This window comes from Ursus arctos, chromosome X, assembly GCF_023065955.2.
Source record: "Ursus arctos isolate Adak ecotype North America chromosome X, UrsArc2.0, whole genome shotgun sequence".
Lineage (NCBI taxonomy): Eukaryota > Metazoa > Chordata > Mammalia > Carnivora > Ursidae > Ursus > Ursus arctos.
Window position 1 is genome coordinate 92,686,514 of NC_079873.1, and position 21,474 is coordinate 92,707,987.

A 21,474-nucleotide genomic window follows, 5' to 3' on the forward strand; every position below is an offset into this window, starting at 1 on the left:
CCCAATCTCCCCGAAGCAGCCTGATCTCCCCTCCCGGATGCGGCTGCACCAGCAACATCAGCTGCGGGCGGAGCCCGAGCGGTTGCCACTTCCCCCCTCTTCCCTCGTGACCCTCGCCCCCCCCTCCAGCTCTCCTCCCCCGGCACACACCCTTCCTCGCCGGACACACCCTCCTCCTGGGGCCCATCGCGAGCCGAGCCCGGGCTCTCCAGGGGAGGGAGCGGCCCAGCCGTGGGGCAGGACGGGGAGCGCGCGAGCGAGCCGCGGAGGGAAGGAGGGAACGAGGGAGGAGCCGCGGCCGGGAGGGAGGAGCCGCGGGAGCCGCGCCGCCGCCGAGCTGCGATGTGGCCGGTCGGCCGGCGGGTAAACAGAGGGAGCAGCCGCGGCCGTGGCCGCCCCGGCCCGGGGCAGTGAGTGCGCCCGCCGCGACCTGCCCGTCGCTGCCATGGCCGAAGTGCGCAAATTCACCAAGCGGCTCAGCAAGCCCGGCACGGCGGCGGAGCTCCGGCAGAGCGTGTCCGAGGCCGTGCGGGGCTCCGTGGTGCTGGTGAGTGGCCGGGGCACCGGGCGCCTCGGGCGACGCGCTCCGGGCGAGAGCGACGGGCTGGCTTTCCGCGCGCGGGGACGGGGACGGGGACTGGAACGGCGCCGGCGGCGGCCGCCTGCGGCGCCCCGCGCTCTCTTTCTCCGCTTCAGTAAGTTTGCGCACCGGCCGCCGCCGGCCGGGGTCCGAGTCCCAGGTGCCCGGTGACAGCGCGGCGGCCGCAGAGGCGTGCGCCCGGCGGGACGCCGACGGGCGTTCGGGGGCTCGGCCGGCTGCGCTGCAGGCGGGCGCTCGGAGCCGGGGCCCGGGCCCGGGGCGGGGGGGGGGTGAGCTGGGGAGCGGACCTCGCGCTGCCCTAGAGCCCGCACAAAGAGCCGGGGACCGGGGCGCGACGAGATCCTGATTCCCTCCCGCGGGCACCTGAGGCAGCCGCGGCGGAAGGATGCGATGAGCGTTTTGCACACACGCACACTCGCGCGCGCACACACACACACACACACACACACACATTGTGTACACAAAAAAAGAACCCCACCCAAAAAGCCCCGGTCTCCCAAGCTCGGGCGGGCGGTGAGAACAGAGGAAGCAGAGCGACTTCCTCCCGCTACTAGGGAGAGGGTGGTGATGGGTGGCGAAGGGGTGCTGCTGCTGCCGCGGAGGGAGGGAATTGCAAACAACGGGGTTCCGGGGCGAGTGCGCGCGGGGTCGGCCGCCGCAGGGCGAGGGTGTCCCCTGGGACCCGGGAGAGCTCCAGAGGCGAGGAGATGGGGCCGTGTTTGGGGGATGATGGTGTGTGCCAGTCCAGGGTTGGAGGACCTGGGTGGGGGTCAGAGCCCCACGGCTCACGGCCTGGGGTGCCTCCGAGGCGGCTGGGCTGGGGGATGGGGATTTGAAAGCGTGTTGATCCCCTGGGAACTCTCCATCGCACCCTCAGCCTCCTCCGGATTGTCTGGCTCAGGAGGAGAGCGAACGGGTGCTAACGGGCTCTCGTCCCTTCTGTTTTCAAGACGCTCGTTGCCAATTTCCTGGACTAGAGAGCAAACCCTAAATAAGCCATCAGACTGGTTAATTAGTGTTTGTTTTGTTACTTTGGGTTTTTGTTGTTGTTCTTCGTTCTCCTGTCTCCTTTCCCTCTACCTTACGGCGTCTCATCTGCTGCGTTTAAATCTCACCATTTAAGTGTGGGCTCTTTTTGTTCGAACAACTTACCATTGGAAGGCAACTTCACAGCTTTTCCTTGTAATTTTTCTGTTGATCTTGTAGAATCTGCGATAAAGCCAACATTAAAGGGAGGCCAGGGGCTTGAGCCCAATAGTGGAGAAAGTTGACATTAGTGGGAGCTCTGGAGGAGGATCAAAGGTAAAATATGTACCTTTGAGATAAAGATCTGATCCCTAATAGCTACAACTGTGCAAAGCCAAGTGACTTTCAAGAAATCTCTCTATCGTGGCTGGACCCTTGAAAGTTTAATCCTGCTGTTTAGCAGATCTAAACCCAGACCTTTAATGTTGTTTTAATGGACTTGGCTTATTGTGTGTCTCACTGATTTTAGAATGAGGTCCTGTTAGGGTCAGATTGGAACCTCGACTGTCATCACAGCCAGTTGAGAGAGGAAGGCGAGCCGTGTGCAGGGCATCTATACCGGGGCTCTCTTGGGTGATTGCTGACAAGTGAATCAATCTGCCTAGCACGGGAAACGCTTTCCTAAATTCCGGAAGAAAAAAACCTTGCTTGAGCAGGGGTGGCTGGCCCTCCGCTGCTTGGTGCGAAGAGAGCCTGTGATGGGGACAGATGGTCTCAAGAGAAGAGGGCCTTGGCAAACCTCCACTGGGATTTGACCAGCATTCGACCTGCCACCCTCAGCAGCAAAACTTTAATATTGGCATTCTTGCCCAGGCTTTTCAGGTTTGTTTAAAAAAGATTTGTCTATTTATTTGAGAGAGAGAATGGCAGGGAGGGGCAGAGGGAGAGGGAGTGAGAAAATCTCCGTTCCCCACTGAGTGCCGCTCCATGCGGGGCTCAGGGCTCGATCCCACGACCCTGAAATCGCCACCTGAGCAGAAATCAAGAGTCAGGCGCCTAACAGGCTGAGCCACGCAGGCGCCCCAGGCTTTGAGGTTTGTAAAAGAATTTTGTGTAGCACAGGTGCGGCTGCCCCTTACCGTTGGCTCTGTGGCAAAGCCGGCAGAACTGTTCGTGGGAGCAGATTTTTCTGGGAGCTGCTGCCAGCCTGGTTTACTTGGGACTGAGGGCACAGATGTTTACCAGGCAAGGTGGAGGAATGATTTTTATTTACTACTCTGGTATGTGATCCACATTGAGATTTTAGGAGTTTGGGGGGGGCAGGGACAGATTCTAGAAATCCAAACCAGTGAATAGCTATTGAGCCTTTCTACTATGTTCGAGACGCAATGGTAGGTGCCCTGTGGTTACATGTGAATGTGGTTGCCATTTTCTTCATTTGTTTTTATTAGTTCCAGCCCGGGTTGGGTCTTTGTATGTGTTTGTCACCTACATGAGGCAGACGGCTCAATCTGAGATTATTCACAGCACCTTGGCCAGTGCTGTGTGCAAGCAGTTCAGTCAATGAAGAAATAAGGAAGCAGCCTTACATGGGGTGCATTCCTCTAAGCGGCTCTTTCTTGGCTCCTGCTTTTCTGACACAAAGAGCCAGTCACCGAAGTTAGTAAAGCCACGGGTGGCTGGAACGCAAGTGGACCCTGTTGCAGCTGCCACCATAACTTGGGATTCTTTTCTGATGTAAGCCCTGAAGTGTTTATTAGGGACAGCTGAAGTAGGATTTACACTCGCTTTAGGGCTTCAATATGGAGTCACACACAGGAGTGCCTCAGAGGTGCCGTGGGTTCGGTTCCAGACCAGCACAGGCGAGTGACCACCGTCATAAAGCGAGGCAAATGCAATTTTTGGTTTCCCAGTGCATAGAAAAGTTACGTTCACACTCTCCTGGAGTCTTGTTGAATGTGCAATAGCATCGCGTCTCATAAACAACGTAGATGCCGTCATGAAAAAAATACCTCGGTGCTAAAAAAGTGCGACCCATCATCTGAGCTTTCAGTGGGTCGTCATCACCGATCACAGATCACCGAAGCAAAGGCAGTAACAATGAAAAGATCTGAACTATTGCAAGGAGTAACCAAAATGACACAGATATGAAGGGAGCAGATGTTTTTGGAAAGACGGTGCCGAGAGAGACTTGCCCGATGCAGTTTGCAACAAATCTTCAATTTGTAAAACACGCAATTAGCAGCAAAGCACAATAAAGCGAAGTGTGATAAAAAGAGTTCTGCCTGTATTCGTAGGATCTCACGAGGGAGCCATTCCCACAGCAGGTCACGCTTTCCTCCGGTGTCTCTCTAGCTAGAATTTGGAAAACCCTCCAGACTGAACAAATATACAGCAAATACACAGTAGCTCCTGTTTAGATGGGGTTTTGTCTTGTTTTTTTGGATTTTTTTAATTTTTAATTTTATTATTATTTTTTCCAATTATACCCTTGTTGGCACGGTGCTAAGATCATTCAGTTTTGCTCGCTGTTTGAAAAACTCAGAGGGCCTGGGCTGTATAAAGCATGTAGTCACACTTTCATTCACTTATTAGTACTTCCACCACTCTATTCACTAAATAATGAAGCAGGCAGGGAAAGAGATTGGTGGCTGCATTTTTCTTTAAGTTTGACATTTATATGAAGGTCAGTTTTAACCGAGGGAAAGGGATAATTATAGAATTAACCATTGGCAGGGATTTCCCAGGAGGGGTTTGGGGAGGAATATTATAACCTGAGAGTGTATGTGATTAAGAGAGAAGTGTTTACATATACACACATTGAAAATGCAGAGTTTTAACGGTGTTTTTGTTGCAATTCAGGCTATAGCTATTTGTGCCGGGGTGGGGGAGACACAGTCATTTGGGTAAACCTCTAGTGTTGTAGCTGCCCTTCAGGGAGTCATTGTGTCAGCCTGGGAAGGTCCCTGGTAGGTGTTTAAATACTGTTCACCTGCTGCTACAGAACTTACCCTCAATTGCTTGTGCGCGGAAGGATCTGGAAAGAGTTGCTAGATAGTCCGGGCTTTAGCCCCTTGAGGCAGGGTATTTCCCTGGCTGGCACAGGCTGGATGTCATCTAATAACTCCGGTACAGAGAAAAACTCCCCCAAAGCCAAGAATGGCTGAAGCGTGGCCGCAGCTGTTGACTGCCCCAACCCACCGCACACAACTACCTTTGCTTGGAATGCTTGTTGGGTTCGCATTCAGGAAAGGCCTGAAAACCAATATGCTGTCCTGCCCCCTCTTCCCAGGGGGAATTTGTGGAAAGTACCTTAATATAGGACCAAACAACACTGTGGAATAAAGCCGGTTGCCTTGGGCTTCTTGACCAAGGGTTTCCAGCGCTCAGACCTAGCTAGGCTCGGGCTGAACTGAGCTGGGGGACAGTTACCCCAAGTGTTGGCACCTAAACAGGAGGTAGGCTCCCTGCTCCCCTGGGCTTCTCCAGGTTGGGGGCCCCGGGGCAAGCTACCCCTGAAGGATCTGTCCAAAAGCCCAGTGCAGAGTTCGTTGGGAACCCTCTTTGAAGCACCAAATAGCAGAATTTGTTTTCCAAGACAAACATGTGCAGGAGATCCCTGGATTGAATCCTTTTTCTAGTCTAATCAGTGGTAAGCCTTTTTTAAACGTTTATTCCTTTGTTACATAGTAAATTCATCCTTGTTGTAGAAAAGTTAGAAAACCAGACGAGAATAATCATCTCATTTGCGCAGAGAGACTGTTAAAATTCTAATGCGTGTAGGTGAAGACTCTTTCATCTCTATGTGTGTACATATCTAGGAAAGCAGACGGAAAATACCACGCAAACTTTAAAATAATTTTTTTGCTTATTAATATCTTATGGACATTTGTTTCTTCTCTTCCGTCAATATAAATCTACATAATCGTGTTTAATGATGGCCCAAAATTCCCCTACGGGTGTACGGTAGGTCGTCATACTTTATTGTGTGATAATTGGATAGTTTCTAGTTTTGTGGTGTTAGAGACGGGAGTCGTGCAGTACAGTAGCTGCTAGACACCTGTGCCCATTTACGTTTACATTAACTTTAAAAATTGGCTCCTTTGCACCTGCCACAGTTCAAATGCGTAGTAGTTACATGTGGCTTTGTGGCTACCACATAGGACAGCGCTGCCAGAGAACATTCCCGTCATTGCCGAAAGTTCTCTTGGACAGCACTGGTGTAAACATTAACGGATGAACATCTTGGAGCAGGCGTTTCCGAACTTGCTAGATTGTCCCTTTAGGGGGAATTTCCAGCAATGGAGTTGCTTGCTCCAACATTAGACACATTTGTAGTATTAAAAAGCCCACTGAGAGCGAACTGGTGGTTACCAGAGGGGAGGCGGGGGTGGGGAGGGGTGAAATCAGTGAAGGGGATCCTGAGTGTACTTATTGTGATGAGCACTGAGTAATGTATAGAATTGTTGAACCACTGTATTGTGTATCTGAAATATAATGCTGTATGTTAATTATACTGGAATTTAAAAATAAATAAATGAATTAATTAAAAGAAAAAAAAAAGTCCCCTGGAACATACTGTCCAACTGCTGTGCAGAAAGTTGCTGGCATATACTATTTCATCAGAATCCACACATGTTCAGCCCCCTCGCTCATGCCAGCACTGGTTATTAATATTTTGTAGTCTTTGCAGTCTGATAGGTGGTAGGTAGTACCACGCTGTTCGAATTGGCATTTCTTCGGTTTCTCTTGAACAGTTTCTCATATTGTTGATTTAGCCATTTGTATTTCTTCTTTGGGGGATTTGAGCGAACCTTCTTACAGACCTATTTCCTGGTTTGTAATTCTTGCAATAACGGTCTCAACCCCAAGACTCTGTTTCGATAAGTCTGGGGTGGGGCCAGGCATCCGTATTTTTACAAACTACCCAAGGTGATTCTGAGGTGCCCAGAAACGCTGATCTAGACCACTGGCCCTCTCCAGGCAGGCATGCCCCCTACATATACCCCTGACAAATGATGATTTAGCTTCTCCTTAAACACGCCCTGCCTGTTAGGAGGGGTATGCTAGAAAAGGCTCTTGAGCTGAAATTTACTGTGTTAAGTTCTGCCACCGCCAGGCCTAGCTCTGCTGTTCGGAGCCACACAGAATATGTTTGCTTCCTCTTTCACATGACAACCCTTCAAATATTTGGAGACATGCACCATGTCATTTTTTTTAGAGGGGGGGAGGGGCAGACGGAGAGGGAGAGAGAGCATCTCAAGCAGGTTCCATGCCCAGCATGAGCCCAACATGGGCTCGATCCCACGACCCTGAGATCAGGACCTGGGCCGAGATCAAGCGTCGGACACTTAACCGACTGAGCCATCCAGGCGCCCCAACACCGTGTCATTTTTCACAAAAGCCAAAGAGACTTCATTTCTTTCCTCTATTTCTCACATGACTTGGTTTCAAAATTCTTCACCATCATGGTCATCCTGTTTGGGCTCTTTTCCAAAATTTCAGTGTCCTACTTAAAATGTGGGAGGCAAGAGCCCAGTCTCGAGAGTCAGACCTGGGCTTGAACCTGGCCTCGGTCACCTGCTTGCCTTGCGAACCGAAGCAAGTAACCAGATCTTATTTTCCTCATCTGTGAAATGGGAATAAATAGTACCTACCTTGTGTGCCGTTCTTAAGATTAAAGGATGTAGTGTATGGAAATTGTCTGATGTATAAGTAATTCATAAAGGTTTTAAAAAAGAGAGAGAGAGCTGGTGAAACAAAGGTGTTCTAGAAGGGTCAATCACAGATGGGGGAGGGGGCAATGTTTCTTGCCCTTTCTAGATATTAGCAAGAAGTCAGGGGCAGTGCATTCATCTCTATGCCCAGTGTCTCTCACAGTGCCTGGAATGCAGCGGGCACTCAGCAGAAAATACACTGGCAGCAGTATGTAGGATGGACAAGGTGTTGGGTGACTGGAGGCCAGGTCACTAGTTAAAATATAGTTACATAGTTCCGGAGACAGAGATAAAAAAGGCTTACCTGAGGCAGTAAGAATAGAGATAAGGGGGAGGATGTAAGAAGTGTTTCTATGATAGAATCAGCAGGATTTGGGGATTCTTGAAGGGGGAGGAGAAGGGGGCAGGAAGAAGGGGGAGGAAAAGAGGTGAGGAGGTGGAGTCAAGATGGCGCTGAGGTTTCAGAGGCAAAACGAGTTTGGTGATAGGGGAAAGGAAAAGAAAATGAGCAGCCTCATCCCGAGAGGGTTGTCAGGACAAAACCAAGTTTCAGTTAAGTCAGGCTTAATGTGGCGAGAACATTCTAGGGAATGGCTGAGCATGTAGTGTTGTGTTCTGGCAAGAGGCTAGAGGCTAGGGTTCCTTTTTTTTTTTTTTAATACTTATTTTTAAGTAAACTCTAAGCCCAACGTGGGGCTTGAACTCACAATCCGGACATCAAGAGTCACATGCTCTATCAACTGAGCCAGCCAGGCGCCCCAAGACTAGGGTTCTTGAGGGCAGAGAAGTGTTCCAAATGGGATCAGGAAGGGGAGGAAGGAGGGGGGAGGGCTGAGATGAGATTGTAGGCAAGATTAGCTGATTAAAGAGGTTTGCACCTTTGGGGGTGATTAGGGAAGTGGGAGGCAGGGCGTGGAGGAATGGTCTGGAGGCCAGCCCCAGACTTCCAGTTAGAACAGAGATGGGAAGTTAGGTCACCCCCTGGGCAGCTCCTCCTCCCAGGGTTTGAGCTGCAGAAAAGAGGGGCTGCATAGGAAGTTTCCTGCCCTGAAGGGACTCACAGGTCCGGAAGGGAGATTAGATGTATGCAAATAACCCAAGAGGAGAAGACAGCAGTTGGCGGGAGGCTAGCGAGTCTGCCTTCTGTGTGTTCAGTTAGTGACACCCTCTCTGCCTTGCCCGCCCCACCATCATCATCATCTTCTTCTTCTTCTTCTTCTTCTTCTTCTTCTTCTTCTTCTTTTTTTTTGTGATCCTTAACGTTTTTCAAGAGGTCGGTCCTTTACGGGTTCAACAGTGTTAACTAGGCTTTTGCTAACGCACACTGTTCTATGGCATTTCCCACATTTATTTGACTACAGAGGCCTTTTTTTTTTTTTTCAGTGAGCTCGGGGAAAGTAAATGGTGACGTCTAACACTCAGATTCGTCTATAGTGTACATGTGTAACCCACCTTGGCATTCCTTTACTTGACCTCCGTGGACTGGAAGAAGGGCTTGCTACCCTCCCAAATCCTTAGTACTCCACCTCAGAGGAAACCTCCCCCCCTTGCTTGTTCGTGGGAATTCCATTCAAAGGAGTCATTTACCTGCCTGGGTGTTCCTTTACAGAATCATTAGTGAGGCATGTTGAAGAATTCTTGTTGTCGTTGTTGTTGTTTTTAACACAGAAAGGAAGGCCAGAAACCACGGGAGGGAGAAGGAGTGCAAGCTGTTTTCCCTTTTCTGTGAACCCAACAATAATTTTATGATCCACATCTCTTCGGGATTTCGACCCCTTGGTTTCCTTTAGCTTTTGTCAGGAGTGCGGGGGGCTCGTGGGTCACATTGGCCTGTTGCCTCATAGCCACCTAGAGCCAGATGCCTTTTTGATTCTTGCAGGGCCTCACGCCAGAGGCTCAGAGCAGTCACTGGGGCAAGTCTCCTCGAGCTCCCTAGCCTGGAAGCTCGGGCCTGTGAGAGCAGCGTGATGACAGAGTGGGATCTGGAAGGACACGGCCCAGGTTCAGAGTTCAGCTCGCCGCTTACTGGTTGACCTTGGGTCAGTTATTTAACCTTCTTGTGTCTTGATAACCCCTCCTGTGGGCTTGCGGAGAGGCTTAAAGGAGTCGTGGCTTGTGAAGCACTTAACATGGGCCTTGACACGTGGCTCTGCCAAGTGTTGGCTCTCTTGAATATTCCCAGGCTTTCTGGTGGGCAAGAAGTCTTTTGGGTATGTATCACAGGTCACCAGACACAAGTCAACTGGCAGAAGGGAAGCACTTCCCCTGGCCTTTTAGCTCCTTGCTCCAAATCACGCCCCAAAATGGGAGCTACATGGGCAGCCAAGACTCCTACCCTTCCTAGAAGAATACACTGGCAGGTGCGAGCTTGGGCTCTGGATCTCTGGCAATTCTTGCCTTCAACCTAGTCTGATGGATGAGTGAGTGGGAAGGCTGGTCCTCTAGGAGGGAGGAACACCCGGGCCGTGCCTGTGGAGGAGGCCCTCTGGTCTGGGGAACTCGTGTGCGAGGCCTTTGGCAAAAGCTCTGACCTTTACGACGGTCTGTTCAGAGCTGTTCACGCAAAAGGAGGAGTTAGAGGAGAACTGAGCTCTGTATGGAAAAATAGAACTCCAGTGCTCTTTCCTTTCCCTCTCAAAACTTTCTCGACATCCCTTTCACTCATTAATCTTCTCCTTTTTTTAAAAGTGAATATTGAAATTCAAATTCAAGTGCCTTTTTAAAGATCTGTTTTGGAAACATGTATTTTAGTGGAAAACTCTTCAAGCCTCAATGTCTCCCAAGAAGTGAGTGTGCTTTATAGTCAGCTATTCCGGTTTTGTGGTAGCAGGATAAGTTCTATTAGGAAGAGTGCATACAGGTTTCCAGCGTAGTCGAAACGATGGAAAATATGGCATTGTCCACACACGACCTCGCACAATCAGGCCTGAATTTGCTATTAATGACTTCCTGCAGTTGTTCTCCACCTTATTTTCGTTGCCCATTGAGTTTCGCATTCCCAGGAAGTTGTATTTTTGTAGTTCTTGACAGCTTAGGTTGGATCGTATATGTTTCAAGCTGCTGAGAAATGTTCGAGGCTATTCTGATACTGAAGAAGCCGCTTTCCCATCATGTTGCTTTCCCTTATGACTGGACCGTTTTACCGGGTGAGACTTAACTAAGAAGTCAAGTGTTCTTCCAAGCCTCCAAGACAGAACATCTTTATGTGAAGTGTTTCGGGGAAGCGTGTCACGAGGCTGGGGAATGCGTTTGGTGGCAATGTTTTTTAGACGACGAGACCTCGTATTTTTATAGCCCCAGGCTTACGAAGGGTTAAAAATGTTGTTCGACCTATGACCTGGCATGTTGGCACAGGTCACTACTGAACACGCACCACGTTGTTCCCACCCCTGTTGTGTGGAAACGGGGAAGGAGAGACGCAGGCTGTAGGCTGTCTGTCTTTACCAAATCGCAGAACAGGTAATGAGCTCCAGGCGTCTTGCGTCCTAGCTTCCGGCCTAGACTCCCCAAGAAATCAGGCGGAGGAAGCTCTTTTCGTGTGGTTTTGGTGATGGTCTCCTCCTCCTTGGGAAACCGTGTTTATTTCTGGGCGAGCTTAGGTCTCGGAAGTGGGAAAGTAGGAGGTGAGGACAAAAACAAAAAAATCAAAAACAAAAAAACAATAAAAGAGGGATGGGCTTGTTACTGAGAAATGTGGGCAGAATCCGTATAGATTTTTCCTTGCCCAAGTAAGCCTGAGGATTTTGAGAACTGTTTGCAATTGGCCGTTCTTCCTTTCTTGGCAATTTGAATAACTATATGGAAAAGAAAATCTCCAGAACACTGGCTCTGCAGAGGTACCTGGGATCATATTCATGGAACTGTTTTTATGATTTTTTTTTTTGGTGTGGGTTAGTGCTGCCCCCAGAACAACCCCTATATGTCTCTCCAGGCCTTTGATGTTAGTAGCTTAGTTTTCCCACTTGAGAAACCGCCATCTTTGCGCCTCGCAAGACCCGCTGTCGGTACTCACGGTGTGCGAAGAAGAGTCCTGTGGGCATAACCAGTTTATTTTGCTAGGGTACCAAGTTCCTCATGCTTCACCGCAGTAAATGGTTTCCTAGACACCCGAAGGAGGGAATACCATCTGTGAGGTGCCTAACTTCCCACCAAGAAATAACTTCCATCCAGGAGGCCACTGAATCAGCTGTTGCAAAAACTTGAACGACATCATTATTTAAAAGCTCCTAGGGGCCAGTAGCTCTCCCTCTCTCCAGCAGAGGGTTTCCATCGTGCTCTGTCGCTTGTAGAGCCAAGAAGGTTCTTCTGGCTAACCCGACCCCAGGGGAGAGGTGCTTCTCCACTACTGGGGGGCCGCCATGACTGTCTGTGGAGGAATTGTGCTCCTGTCCGCCCCTTGCAAAGGAGCATTCGGGCAGAATGCTCACCGGCAGAGCCAGAAGAGGAGTCTGTAAGGCTCCTCACTTCAGTTCTGCGATGGAAGACCGGCTCTCTCTCCCTGCCTCCCTCCCTCCCTCCCTCCCTCCCTCCTTCCCTCCTTCCCCCCTGTCTCTGGAGGTACTCTGATGTTCACTGCTGGCTCAGCACCTTCCCGGGCTCAGAGGCTAGCCTGGGCCGAAGCAGGTGACATCAGAGGCTCTGAATCCAAAGCTCAGGTCCTGGGCCTCAAAGTCCTATAGGCCGCTGGATCTGCCCTGTATTTAAAATTCATTTCTGCTCACTAGGTTTTATTTTCTTCCTTGTCCCCTTATGTCACTGTCCCAGTCATGGTGTCCTTGTCTTACCCCATCCCCTGTATCTAACCCCCCTGCCTTGGCTTTCCAGGCAATTGCATAGTTCCTCTAGAAGTTAAGTTCTGTTCTTCTTGCTCGTCCTGAGGAGGGCTGCCCTACCCTCACTGGGACCATAAAACAGTTTGAGCTTGGGGCACCTGGGTGGCTCAGTCGGTTAAGCATCTACCTTCAGCTCAGGTCATGATCCCGGGGTCCTGGGATCAAGCGCCACGTTGGGCTCCCTGCTCAGTGGAACATCTGCTTCTCCCTCTGCCCCTCCCCCTGCTCGTGCTCTCTCTCTCTCTCTCATAAATAAAATCTTTTAAAAACACAACCCCAGCTTGAGCTCAGCACAGTGGGATTAGTGGGCTGAAGGGGTGAGCGTCTGCGTAGAGAATTCAGGGGAGGCCAAGTGCCCACGATGAGGAGGCCCAGCCAGTGGCCCTCCTGAGGGTTGGACTAGACACGTGGCCTTTTTCATTTGCTATGACTGCTGTGACAAACTGCCACAAATTTAGTGTCTCAAAACATGAATTTATTCTCACAGTTTGGAGGTCAGAAGTCCAAAATGGGTTTCACTAGGCTAACGCCAAGGAGTCAGTCAGCAGGACGTCACTTCCTCCAGAGGCTCTAGGGAAGAATCCATTACCTTGCCTTTTCCAGCTTCTAGAGGCTGCCTGCATTCTTTGGCTCACGGCCCCTTCCTCCATCTTCCAGCCAAAAATGGCTGGTCAAGTCTTTTTTAGGTCATGTCACTCTGACACTGCTCCTGTCATCACATCCCTTTCTCTGATTCCTACTCTTCTGCCTCCCTCCTTCACTTAGAAGTGCCCTTATGATTACATTGATCCCTCCTGGAGAAGCCCAGATAATTTCCCCAACTCAAAATCCTTAATCACATCTGCAGAGTCCCCTTTGCCATGTAAAGTAACATAGACACGGGTTCCAGGGATTAAGATGTCAGACCTCTGTGGGAAACCATTCTTCCTACCACACAGGCATTGCTGGAGGTTGAGGAATGGTGAGATCCCGGGGTTGGGTTCTCCACACGGATACTTGACATGGCGGAGGAGGACCAGGGATCCGATGGACTGGTAAACTGCTAGCCAGGTACGGAAGTCTTCACAGATTTCAAATGAGGAAGCACAATCCCTTTTGAGAATTTTGGCTGAAAGAAAGCCATACAGGTCTGCAGTCTGCAATTTCAATTTGGATATTTTCTTGAATTCTTCATAATTAAAAAAATTTTTCCCACACAAAACTCCCTCAGTCTGGAGTTCTTGTAAGTGGGCACTGCTCTCAGACTTGAGGTGTTTCAGGATACAAGCTGGCCAGACACTTAGCAGGCACTTAGCCAGCTTCGGCCTATGGAATTTTCCACCCCCAGCTAGAGAAAAGAGTAGTGAGGTGTGTGTGTGTGTGTGTGTGTGTGTGTGTGTGTGTGTGTGTGTGTACGTGCTCACACGTGCGCCAGTGTGTGTGTGTTTAAAAGAGAAAGAGATGGTTTCACATCACAGAGAATAACTCTTCGGTTGACTAGCCCCAAGACACCTCTCACGTGTGCTATGTGAGAGACACTTCACTCATCTGGAAGGTCAAGATAGACCAGGCATGGCCTGCCTGTATTTCCAAGGTAACTGCAGGACCCTTTTCCAGAAATGGGTTTCTAAAACACGTGATTGGAGAACCAGCTAGAGGGACTGGAAAATCTCTCTGATCTCCTGGTTTCATGATGATTTCAACTGAGAGAGAAATTGAAACTTCCTCTCTTCGCCCAATCCGGTCGCTGCCATCTTAGAGACACACCACAACAACTCACTCACTGGCTGATCACATGGGCACCGGCCCTCCTCACCCTGGCAAGGGTAATATCCCTGATGAGCTGGAGGCAGAGAGCTTTACTGCTGTGAAGGAAGCTCTATCATAGATGTGGATTGCATTTTCTATTTTTACATCGATTCTAATCGGCCATGACTATATTTCTCTGAGGCCCGGCCTAGAATTTCTCAGGCCCTTCGGCTAACCTGGCTGTAGTACACTGAAAATTGTGTAAAAGGTTGGGGGACCCCCCCCCCCCGATTTTGTTTACAAAATCTACAGGGACAAAAGCTGCACTAACCATCTTTACTTTCTCCAGCTACGTTTTTCCTTTCTTCCCCCCTCCGTAGGAAAACAGTTCCAATTCTCCTTATCAGCCATCTCACTGAAAACATTCAGATGTTCTCAGTGGAATTAGCTTAAAAATGGTTTCTAATGTATGCGTGTACTACCAATCTATGCTAATCTATAAAAGATGGAAGACTTGTTAACTGGAGTCCTGTTTAAGTCTTCTGTAGAAATCAGTGTTTCCTCCAAATGATAGGCTCTTTCCCTTCAGCCTGGCTTATTTTATTTTATTCTGTTTTATTTCGTATTGTTTTCCTGATTTACTGCTTTCTGTTTCAGGGCTTTTTCCTTTTTTACTGGCCCTCCTCTGAACTTCGTGGCTTATGGGTAGTGTGCATTCGATCAATGAGCTTCGCGACAGAGTCGATGCCTTAGAACTCTGGAACGTGTGGGACTGTGGTATATACCAGAAGGAACTAGAAACCAAGTGTGCTGTTGGAGAGGGAGCTGGGGGTGGGGGCTGTGCTGAGCTGTGGACGGTGACTGCCTTAGCTGAGAGAAAAGATAGATACTTTCCTTCAGTGCGTGCCAAAATCTCAAGGGAAATGCTTTTAGAATGGTTGCTTGAACCGAAGCAGAGAATCTATTTCCACTGATTTCTTGTTGAAGGATTAAATCTACGGAGAGCAAGGTGGAGGGGGCATGGGACTTAATCCGAGGAAACTAAAGGATACAAAAAAGTTCAGACTGAAGGGAGGGTTGTGTTTTTTTGTTTTGTTTTGTTTTTTTCATTGTAATAGACCAGGAGACCAGAGATTAAAATATGAACTATATTTAATGAGCATAGCAGTCTATTTTTAGATTCAGATAGGAAGAGCCTCAAACCCTTTAGAAATTGTACTAGGTAAATGGAACGGTTTTCTCGGGGCCCACAGGGGTGAGTAGACTTTCTTTCAGGGGATAGAGGCCGTGTATACTGTCAACTGGCATCATTCAGGACCCCCACGAGTGAGTGAAGGAATGTGGTGGATTGGATACTGGGGTGCAGGTGTAGATGGAAGTCGGAGACTTGTGACCGCCAGAGACGTGTGGAGGCCAGCTTTCTTTTGGGAGCCAAGGGGGGAGGGCCTGGTGAGCCTGCCCTCACTTCCTCCGTCCTCAGGTGGAAAAGCAGTGACAGCCCACCCCTGGGCCAGACCCACGTTTCTCAAGGCAGCAAACCCTCCTAGATGGGAATGGTAGCAATGGCGGTTGCCCCTCCTAGCCCTTGAGATTTTCTCTGAGACTGGCCCCCTCTGGGCCTGACTTTCTCTTACTCGACTAAGTCCTCTCCCTTCCACATTGCTTTCTGCCCCTTCCCACCTTCTGCTACCCTCTAACTGTTCTCCCCTCCTCGTGATTTTCCTCAAGTGCTGCTGGTGGTGGCCTTCACCTCTCTGCACTGCCACCTTCTGGGAAAATCTGTGTATCTGGCTCCCTGGTCCAGCCCCAGTGCCAGAGGTCTCCCATAGCCAGCCTTTCGCTGCTCCCTTCCGCCATGCTCTGGGGAGCTTCCTTCTGAGGTGGGCACGCTCCCACTCTCCCTTTCTCCTCTTTTTCTCACCTCTTCCTTCCCCCTCTCCTCAGCGTTTGGCCACAAAGTGTTCTCCAGGGGACAGAGCCATGTTTATTTTTTTTAACCTTTTCTTTAGCCAAGGATGGAAAATTCCAGAAGCCTGAGCTAGTGATGGCCGGGTGCCTTTTCTGGAAATCCAGTGGCCTGGATGCCAAGGAAATGTCGTGGAGCTACACATCTGGCAAGGTTGTCCCCTAAACTGGCCTGGCTTTGGACTCAGTTCCAACTAAAAGAAGTGGAGGTTCTAGCTGCAGAATTATGGAATAAGAATGAAGAGTTTAGGAAATGAGATAATTTAAAAAAAAGAAAGAAATGATATAATTACAGATACAGAGCCCAGTTTACGTCACTTTGTTTTTTTCTGCTGGGTTTAGTTGGGAAAGAGTGGCCTTTGGCTTAGTAGACCTTTCAAAAGTGAAGCATGATGAAGTTCCCGTGGCTTACTTTAGCGGAGGATTTTGCTCTGTTGGGGCCATTATTTGGTACATTTCGGAGTGGGTTTCCCGGGGAGGGCAGGAGCATCCTCCCTGTTGACACCAGATGGAACTGAGGAAGTCCATCCCATCATCATGTTTCTTGCTCCCTCCCTGGAGGAACCATGTAAGCAGGATTTCGTCCCCATGTTCAACACAGTTCTTGTCTTGAAATAGCTAGAAAGCCACTGCCATGCTGCTGCTTCTCAGGAGAATGAGGGGAAAGAACAGAATCCTCAAACCCAGAAAAATACTACCTCTACCTGCATTGGCTCGGCATTGCTCTAAGCAAGCACCCGGATTTCTTGGTGGGGCCTTCACGCCCCTTCCTGTCCACCAGTAAGGCCTGGCCCACCCTTCAATTCTCTTCTCCCGCCCCATCCCTTCCCACGTTCTGGACATTGGCCACACTGGGCCACTGTGGCTCCCCAAGCACACGTGCCCCCTCTTTCCCCTCCAGTGCCTTTGCACATGCTGATTCCTCTTCCTGGAATGCCCTTCCAGCCCCTTCCCTGCTCCAGGGAATCAGATCTGTCCTACAGGGTTTAGGTCAAATGGCCATCTCCCCCACCCCACCCCGCATTTGGAGCACATTGCTCCTTCTGCAGGCTTATCCCCTGCTTCTAGTTGTATTGATTTCTGGGGGGCTGCTGTAACAAGTTACCACAAACGGGGTGGCTTCAAACAACACGTTTATTTTCTTGTAATTCTGAAGGTCAGAAGCCCGAAATCGGTATCCCTGGGCCGCCCATCCACCCGGAGAATTTAGGGAAGGATCCGTGCCTTGCCTCTCCCAGCTCTGGGGGCTGTCAGTGTTCCTTGGCTCGTGGCTCCATCACTCCAGGCTCTGCCTCTGTGAGCACATGCCTTCTCTTCCCTTGTGTCAGATCTCCCTCTGCCTCTTTCCTATAAGGTCATTTGTGATGGCGTTTGGGGCCCAACCCAGTAATCTGGAATGATCTCCTCACCTCGAGACCCTTGATTTGTGTAAGGACCTTTTTGCCATAAAGGTAACGTTTGCAGGTTCCGGAGATGAGAATGGGGGTCAGATCTTGGGGGTGGGGGGGCATGTTTCATCCTACCACACTAGTTCTCTAGCTTTAGGGAGAATTGATTTCATTCTGCCCAGAACTACGGTTGACAACCTCTCCTGCCCATTGGAGTGTAAATGCCTTAAGGAGCTGGCAGGAGAGTGAAGGGAGCTCGTGGATACTAGCCAGAGCGCCAGCTGCAGCCAGCGAGTCCCTGGACCATCTGTATTGCCCTGGGCACCCGATTTGCCTCAGTGGAACTTCCTTGTGCTCCTTTGTGAAATGGAGATAAGGGTACCCAGCCGCAGTAGGCCTGGCAGAGTTGTTTATAACAGCAAAACCAACAACCCACCCCCACATTTAAACACCCTCGATGTGCAAAAGTAAGGGATTGCCCAAAGGTACACCCATACACCAGAAATCCATGCAGTTGTTAAAATGACGTTACTGAATTCCCTCTGTGGCCTCAGTTTCCTCATCTGTAAAATGGAGATGATAGTTCTGACCTCAGCAGGCTCTTGCAAAGATCCCGTAAAATGCCACAGTAAAGCACCCACAGCCGGGCCTGGAACATAGCAAGCGCTGAATCAATGTCGTTATGTTCAAAGGAAACATGCCCCGGAGATGGGTGTGACGGGGGGTGTGTTTTTATAGTGTATGTGTGTATATAGACTATGAACAGTATGGGGGCGCCTGCTCAGTCGGTGAAGCGTCTGCCTTTGGCTCAGGTCATGATCCCCAGGTCCTGGGATTGAGTCCCGAGTCGGGCTCCTTGCTCAGTGGGGAGTCTGCTTCTCACTCTCCCTCTGCCCCTCCCTCCCCGGCTCGTGCTCCCACTCTCTCTCTCTCAAATATATCAATACAATCGTAAAAGAAAAAAGATATGAACAGTACGTCTTTTTGGATGGTGGGATTAAAGTTGTAGTCTTGCTTTGCTTTCTGTTCTGCAAATGTTCCTTTATTTTGCATGGAGTGTGTATTATTTTTGTAATCAGAAAAAGTAGAATTCCAGACCAGTTCCATACTTACCTTTCAGGCTTGCTGTATTTATGTGTCATGTATCAATATATATGTGATATGTCATATCTGTATCATAATTAGCATGGTGCTATTATGGTTAAGATAATTTCTCCTCTAATATTGCAGCTCCCTGCGCACTGTTTTGCACACCTCATGGTCTCGGTCTGTTGAATCAGTGAATTGAGGGTGGTCTAGAAATTACAGACTTCCAGTTCCCATTTGCTTTTCATTCCTGTCTGCTGAATGAGTCCCCAGGTTTTGATCACAGCTCATATTCTACAAAGTGAAGTTTCAAAAGGTATCTACATTTAAACACACAATATATATGCCTGCATGACTACGTGTATCTGTATAATATATTTTTTTTAAGATTTTATTAGAGAGCACGTGCACGAGCAGGGGGAGGGGTAGAGGCAGAGGGAGAAGCAGGTTCCCCGCCCAGCTGGGAGCCTGATTGGGGGGGGGGCTAGATTCCCAGGACCCTGAGATCATGACCTGAGCCAAAGGCAGACGCTTCACCCACTGACTGAGCCACCCAGGCACCCCTATTTCCTGTTTTTTTAAAATAAACTTTGAGAGGAATAAATGCCTACCTTGAATTTCCTAAAATGTAAATTTCAATTGCTCTCAACCTCCTTGCATGCGGAATGTGCCTCAGGTTGCTGAAAATCGCAGCCATCCTTTACTGGCATGAATAATATCAATCACTAGAGGGACTTAAATTTCAAGTAAAGCTAATTAATAGTCGATAGGCATGGATACTGCAGAGATTTCTGGGTGCAATTTTCCTGATTTTGCACATGCTGTGTCTCCGGTCTTCCGTTTAAAAATAATCGTAGACTTCTTGCGGCTTTGGGAACACACGGATGGGAGAATGAGAAATTAGGAGCTTTGAAATGGAAGGTCTTGCCTCTGACATTTAAGATCATTAGATTACGGTGCGCAGCTTGGCGAATGGGGCCTTTCTCCCTGGGTACACAGTATGCCTTTCTTCTCCCATCAGCACGCATGTCCTTGAGTTTCTTTCTTTCTCGTGCCTTCTCTTCTTCTGTCTTCTCCCCGCTCCCTTTTCCGTTGCTCACTTCCTTCCCGCCTCCCACTCTGATCATTATGTCAAACCGACCCACAAAAATCGATTTATTGTATTTAAACTGGGTTTGGAACAGTTCTTCTTCATCACTTGAAAAGGAGGAGGGTGGGAGGCCCGACCGGCCAGAGCACGGTGGGTCTATTCTGTAGGGCGCTGTCATGGGCGATACACGCTGTTAGGTGTTTGTTAAAGCCCGTAGCATGGACGAGAGCAAGAGTGAAGCCTGATTTGAACCGTGGACTCTGGGTGATGATGATGACGATGATGGGTGAATGTGGGTTCATCGGCTGTAACCAGTGCGCCTCTCCGGTGTGGGATGCTGATCATGGCAGAGCTGCTGGGAAGGGTGTGTGGGCTGGGGGTGCACGGGAACGGAACTGTCTGTACTTTCTGCTCCATTTTGCTCTGAGCCTAAACCTGCTTGAAAAAAAGAAAAAAAAAACCTATTTTTACAAAGTAAGATGCATGAAATATGGCGTTTTTCTTTTTGTGAAAAAGAAACTTACATGTAGCTCTTTTGTGCTTCTGTGGACCACTCATTCTTCCTGCCTGTCGGGGGTCCTCGTTTTCTCCCCCCATCCCTGCTAGTTTGGAAGGTTGTTTTCCCCGCTCTCTCACCAACTGGTTTGGCATGAACAGGAAGGCTAGCCGGCGCGGACTGAAGCCTTTGAAGGCTGAGGAGGAAGAGTGCTAGGTAAAAGCAAAGCAATTGTGGCGTTAGAATGGGGAGTGATGAGTCAGAAATGTGCAGCTCGGCTCCTCACTGGGTGACCCTGGAAGCCGCGCACCACACCCCCCGAAATGGGTCCTGGAAGCTGAAATCACGGGGTGAAGACGTACCTGCTAATCAAATTCAAGCTTTGGTACAGCTGTGTTTGCTCCGAAGCCCACGTGCAAATCAAATCATTTAGCATACGTTAGGGGAATCTCATTTTTGAATAAACTTGATTGGAATCCTTTGGCAAGGCAAAGAATCCTTTTGTCATGCAAATGAACACCCACTAATTTATATCTTTTGGAAGGTAGAATTTAATGGTTTGGGTTTTTCTAGCTCCCGTGCCATTTAAAATCAAATTGTTTTGGTGCCTGGGAGAGTAGCATCGCTCTGGAAAGTTGCATTAACTCCTTCAGCGCGAGGAAGCAATTCAGTCAAGTATTGTTTCTGGGAACTAAATAATACCCTTGTCACCTGAAAGATTTAAAATAGCCTTTGTAAGTGGCTCCTTAGTCTCTGAAAGAACATGACTCATTCCTTCATTGTAACCTGAAAGAAATCCAAGTGTCAGAAGATGCTTGGGGAATGGACTTGAATTATACTTGTACACATCAGTACTAGAAGTTTTAAATATTAGGAAACCAATATGATATGGGTTAAAAGTTGATGGTTGGAGTCAGCGTATTAGGATGTGGCCCAAAGAGCAAGGGTGAATTGGCAGTCCTTTCTAGAATATTCCTTTGGGAAATGTTTGCTGGCTGGGTTCAGGGTCTTGAGCTCCTGCTGTACTCTGGGTACCACAGGTTGTCTTATATTTTGTCCAGGGTGCCCTTCCCTCTTCCCCCTACTACCCTCACACCAGCCCTACCCCCACCGCCCTGACACCCTGCATTTCTGGCTGCCCTGTGTTTACACATGGCCTCATAATGGTGCTTCTGCCAGCTTTAGGGAGGGTTGCTGCCCCCCTCAAACAGCCTTTGGATCCATCTTCTGCACATGACCAGTGGAAGGAAGCTGTGTGTTAGAAGGAGTCTTGCGTTAGTGCTGGGAGATAGAGCGCATTCCTGCACCTCTTAAAACCCATGTTCTTGACAATATAAAATGGGGCTGTGGAGGGTGTGGTTCTCCAAGCCTGGGTCAGCCTTTGCCTTTCATTGACCTCAGTGGATGCCACTTAATGGAAAAATATGATCAGGGTTCACCCTATGGAATCATTGCTTAATATTGTAGATGACTCATTGGAACTAGTGTGTTGGAAAATCACTTCCAGATGTGTAGCAGAAACTTTTCCAAAAGGAAGAAATAAACTCTGGAAAACTGGGTTAGTTTTCTTTTCTCTTTTTATGATCTTAGGGCCAGAATCAAATC

General features: G+C 49.2%; 1 protein-coding gene across 4 annotated transcripts in view; it reads left to right on the plus strand.

Moving 5' to 3' along the window:
* The first annotated feature begins 301 nt into the window (after nucleotides 1-301).
* Nucleotides 302-21,474, plus strand: part of DOCK11 (dedicator of cytokinesis 11) — a 189,510-nt gene continuing 168,337 nt past the window's right edge. For all 4 annotated transcript variants that reach the window (XM_026478872.4, XM_057313809.1, XM_026478874.4 and 1 more), the window contains exon 1: nucleotides 302-547. In XM_026478872.4, coding sequence (XP_026334657.2) covers nucleotides 446-547 — 102 coding nt within the window. In that variant the 5' untranslated portion in view covers nucleotides 302-445. The remainder of the gene's footprint in view (nucleotides 548-21,474) is intronic.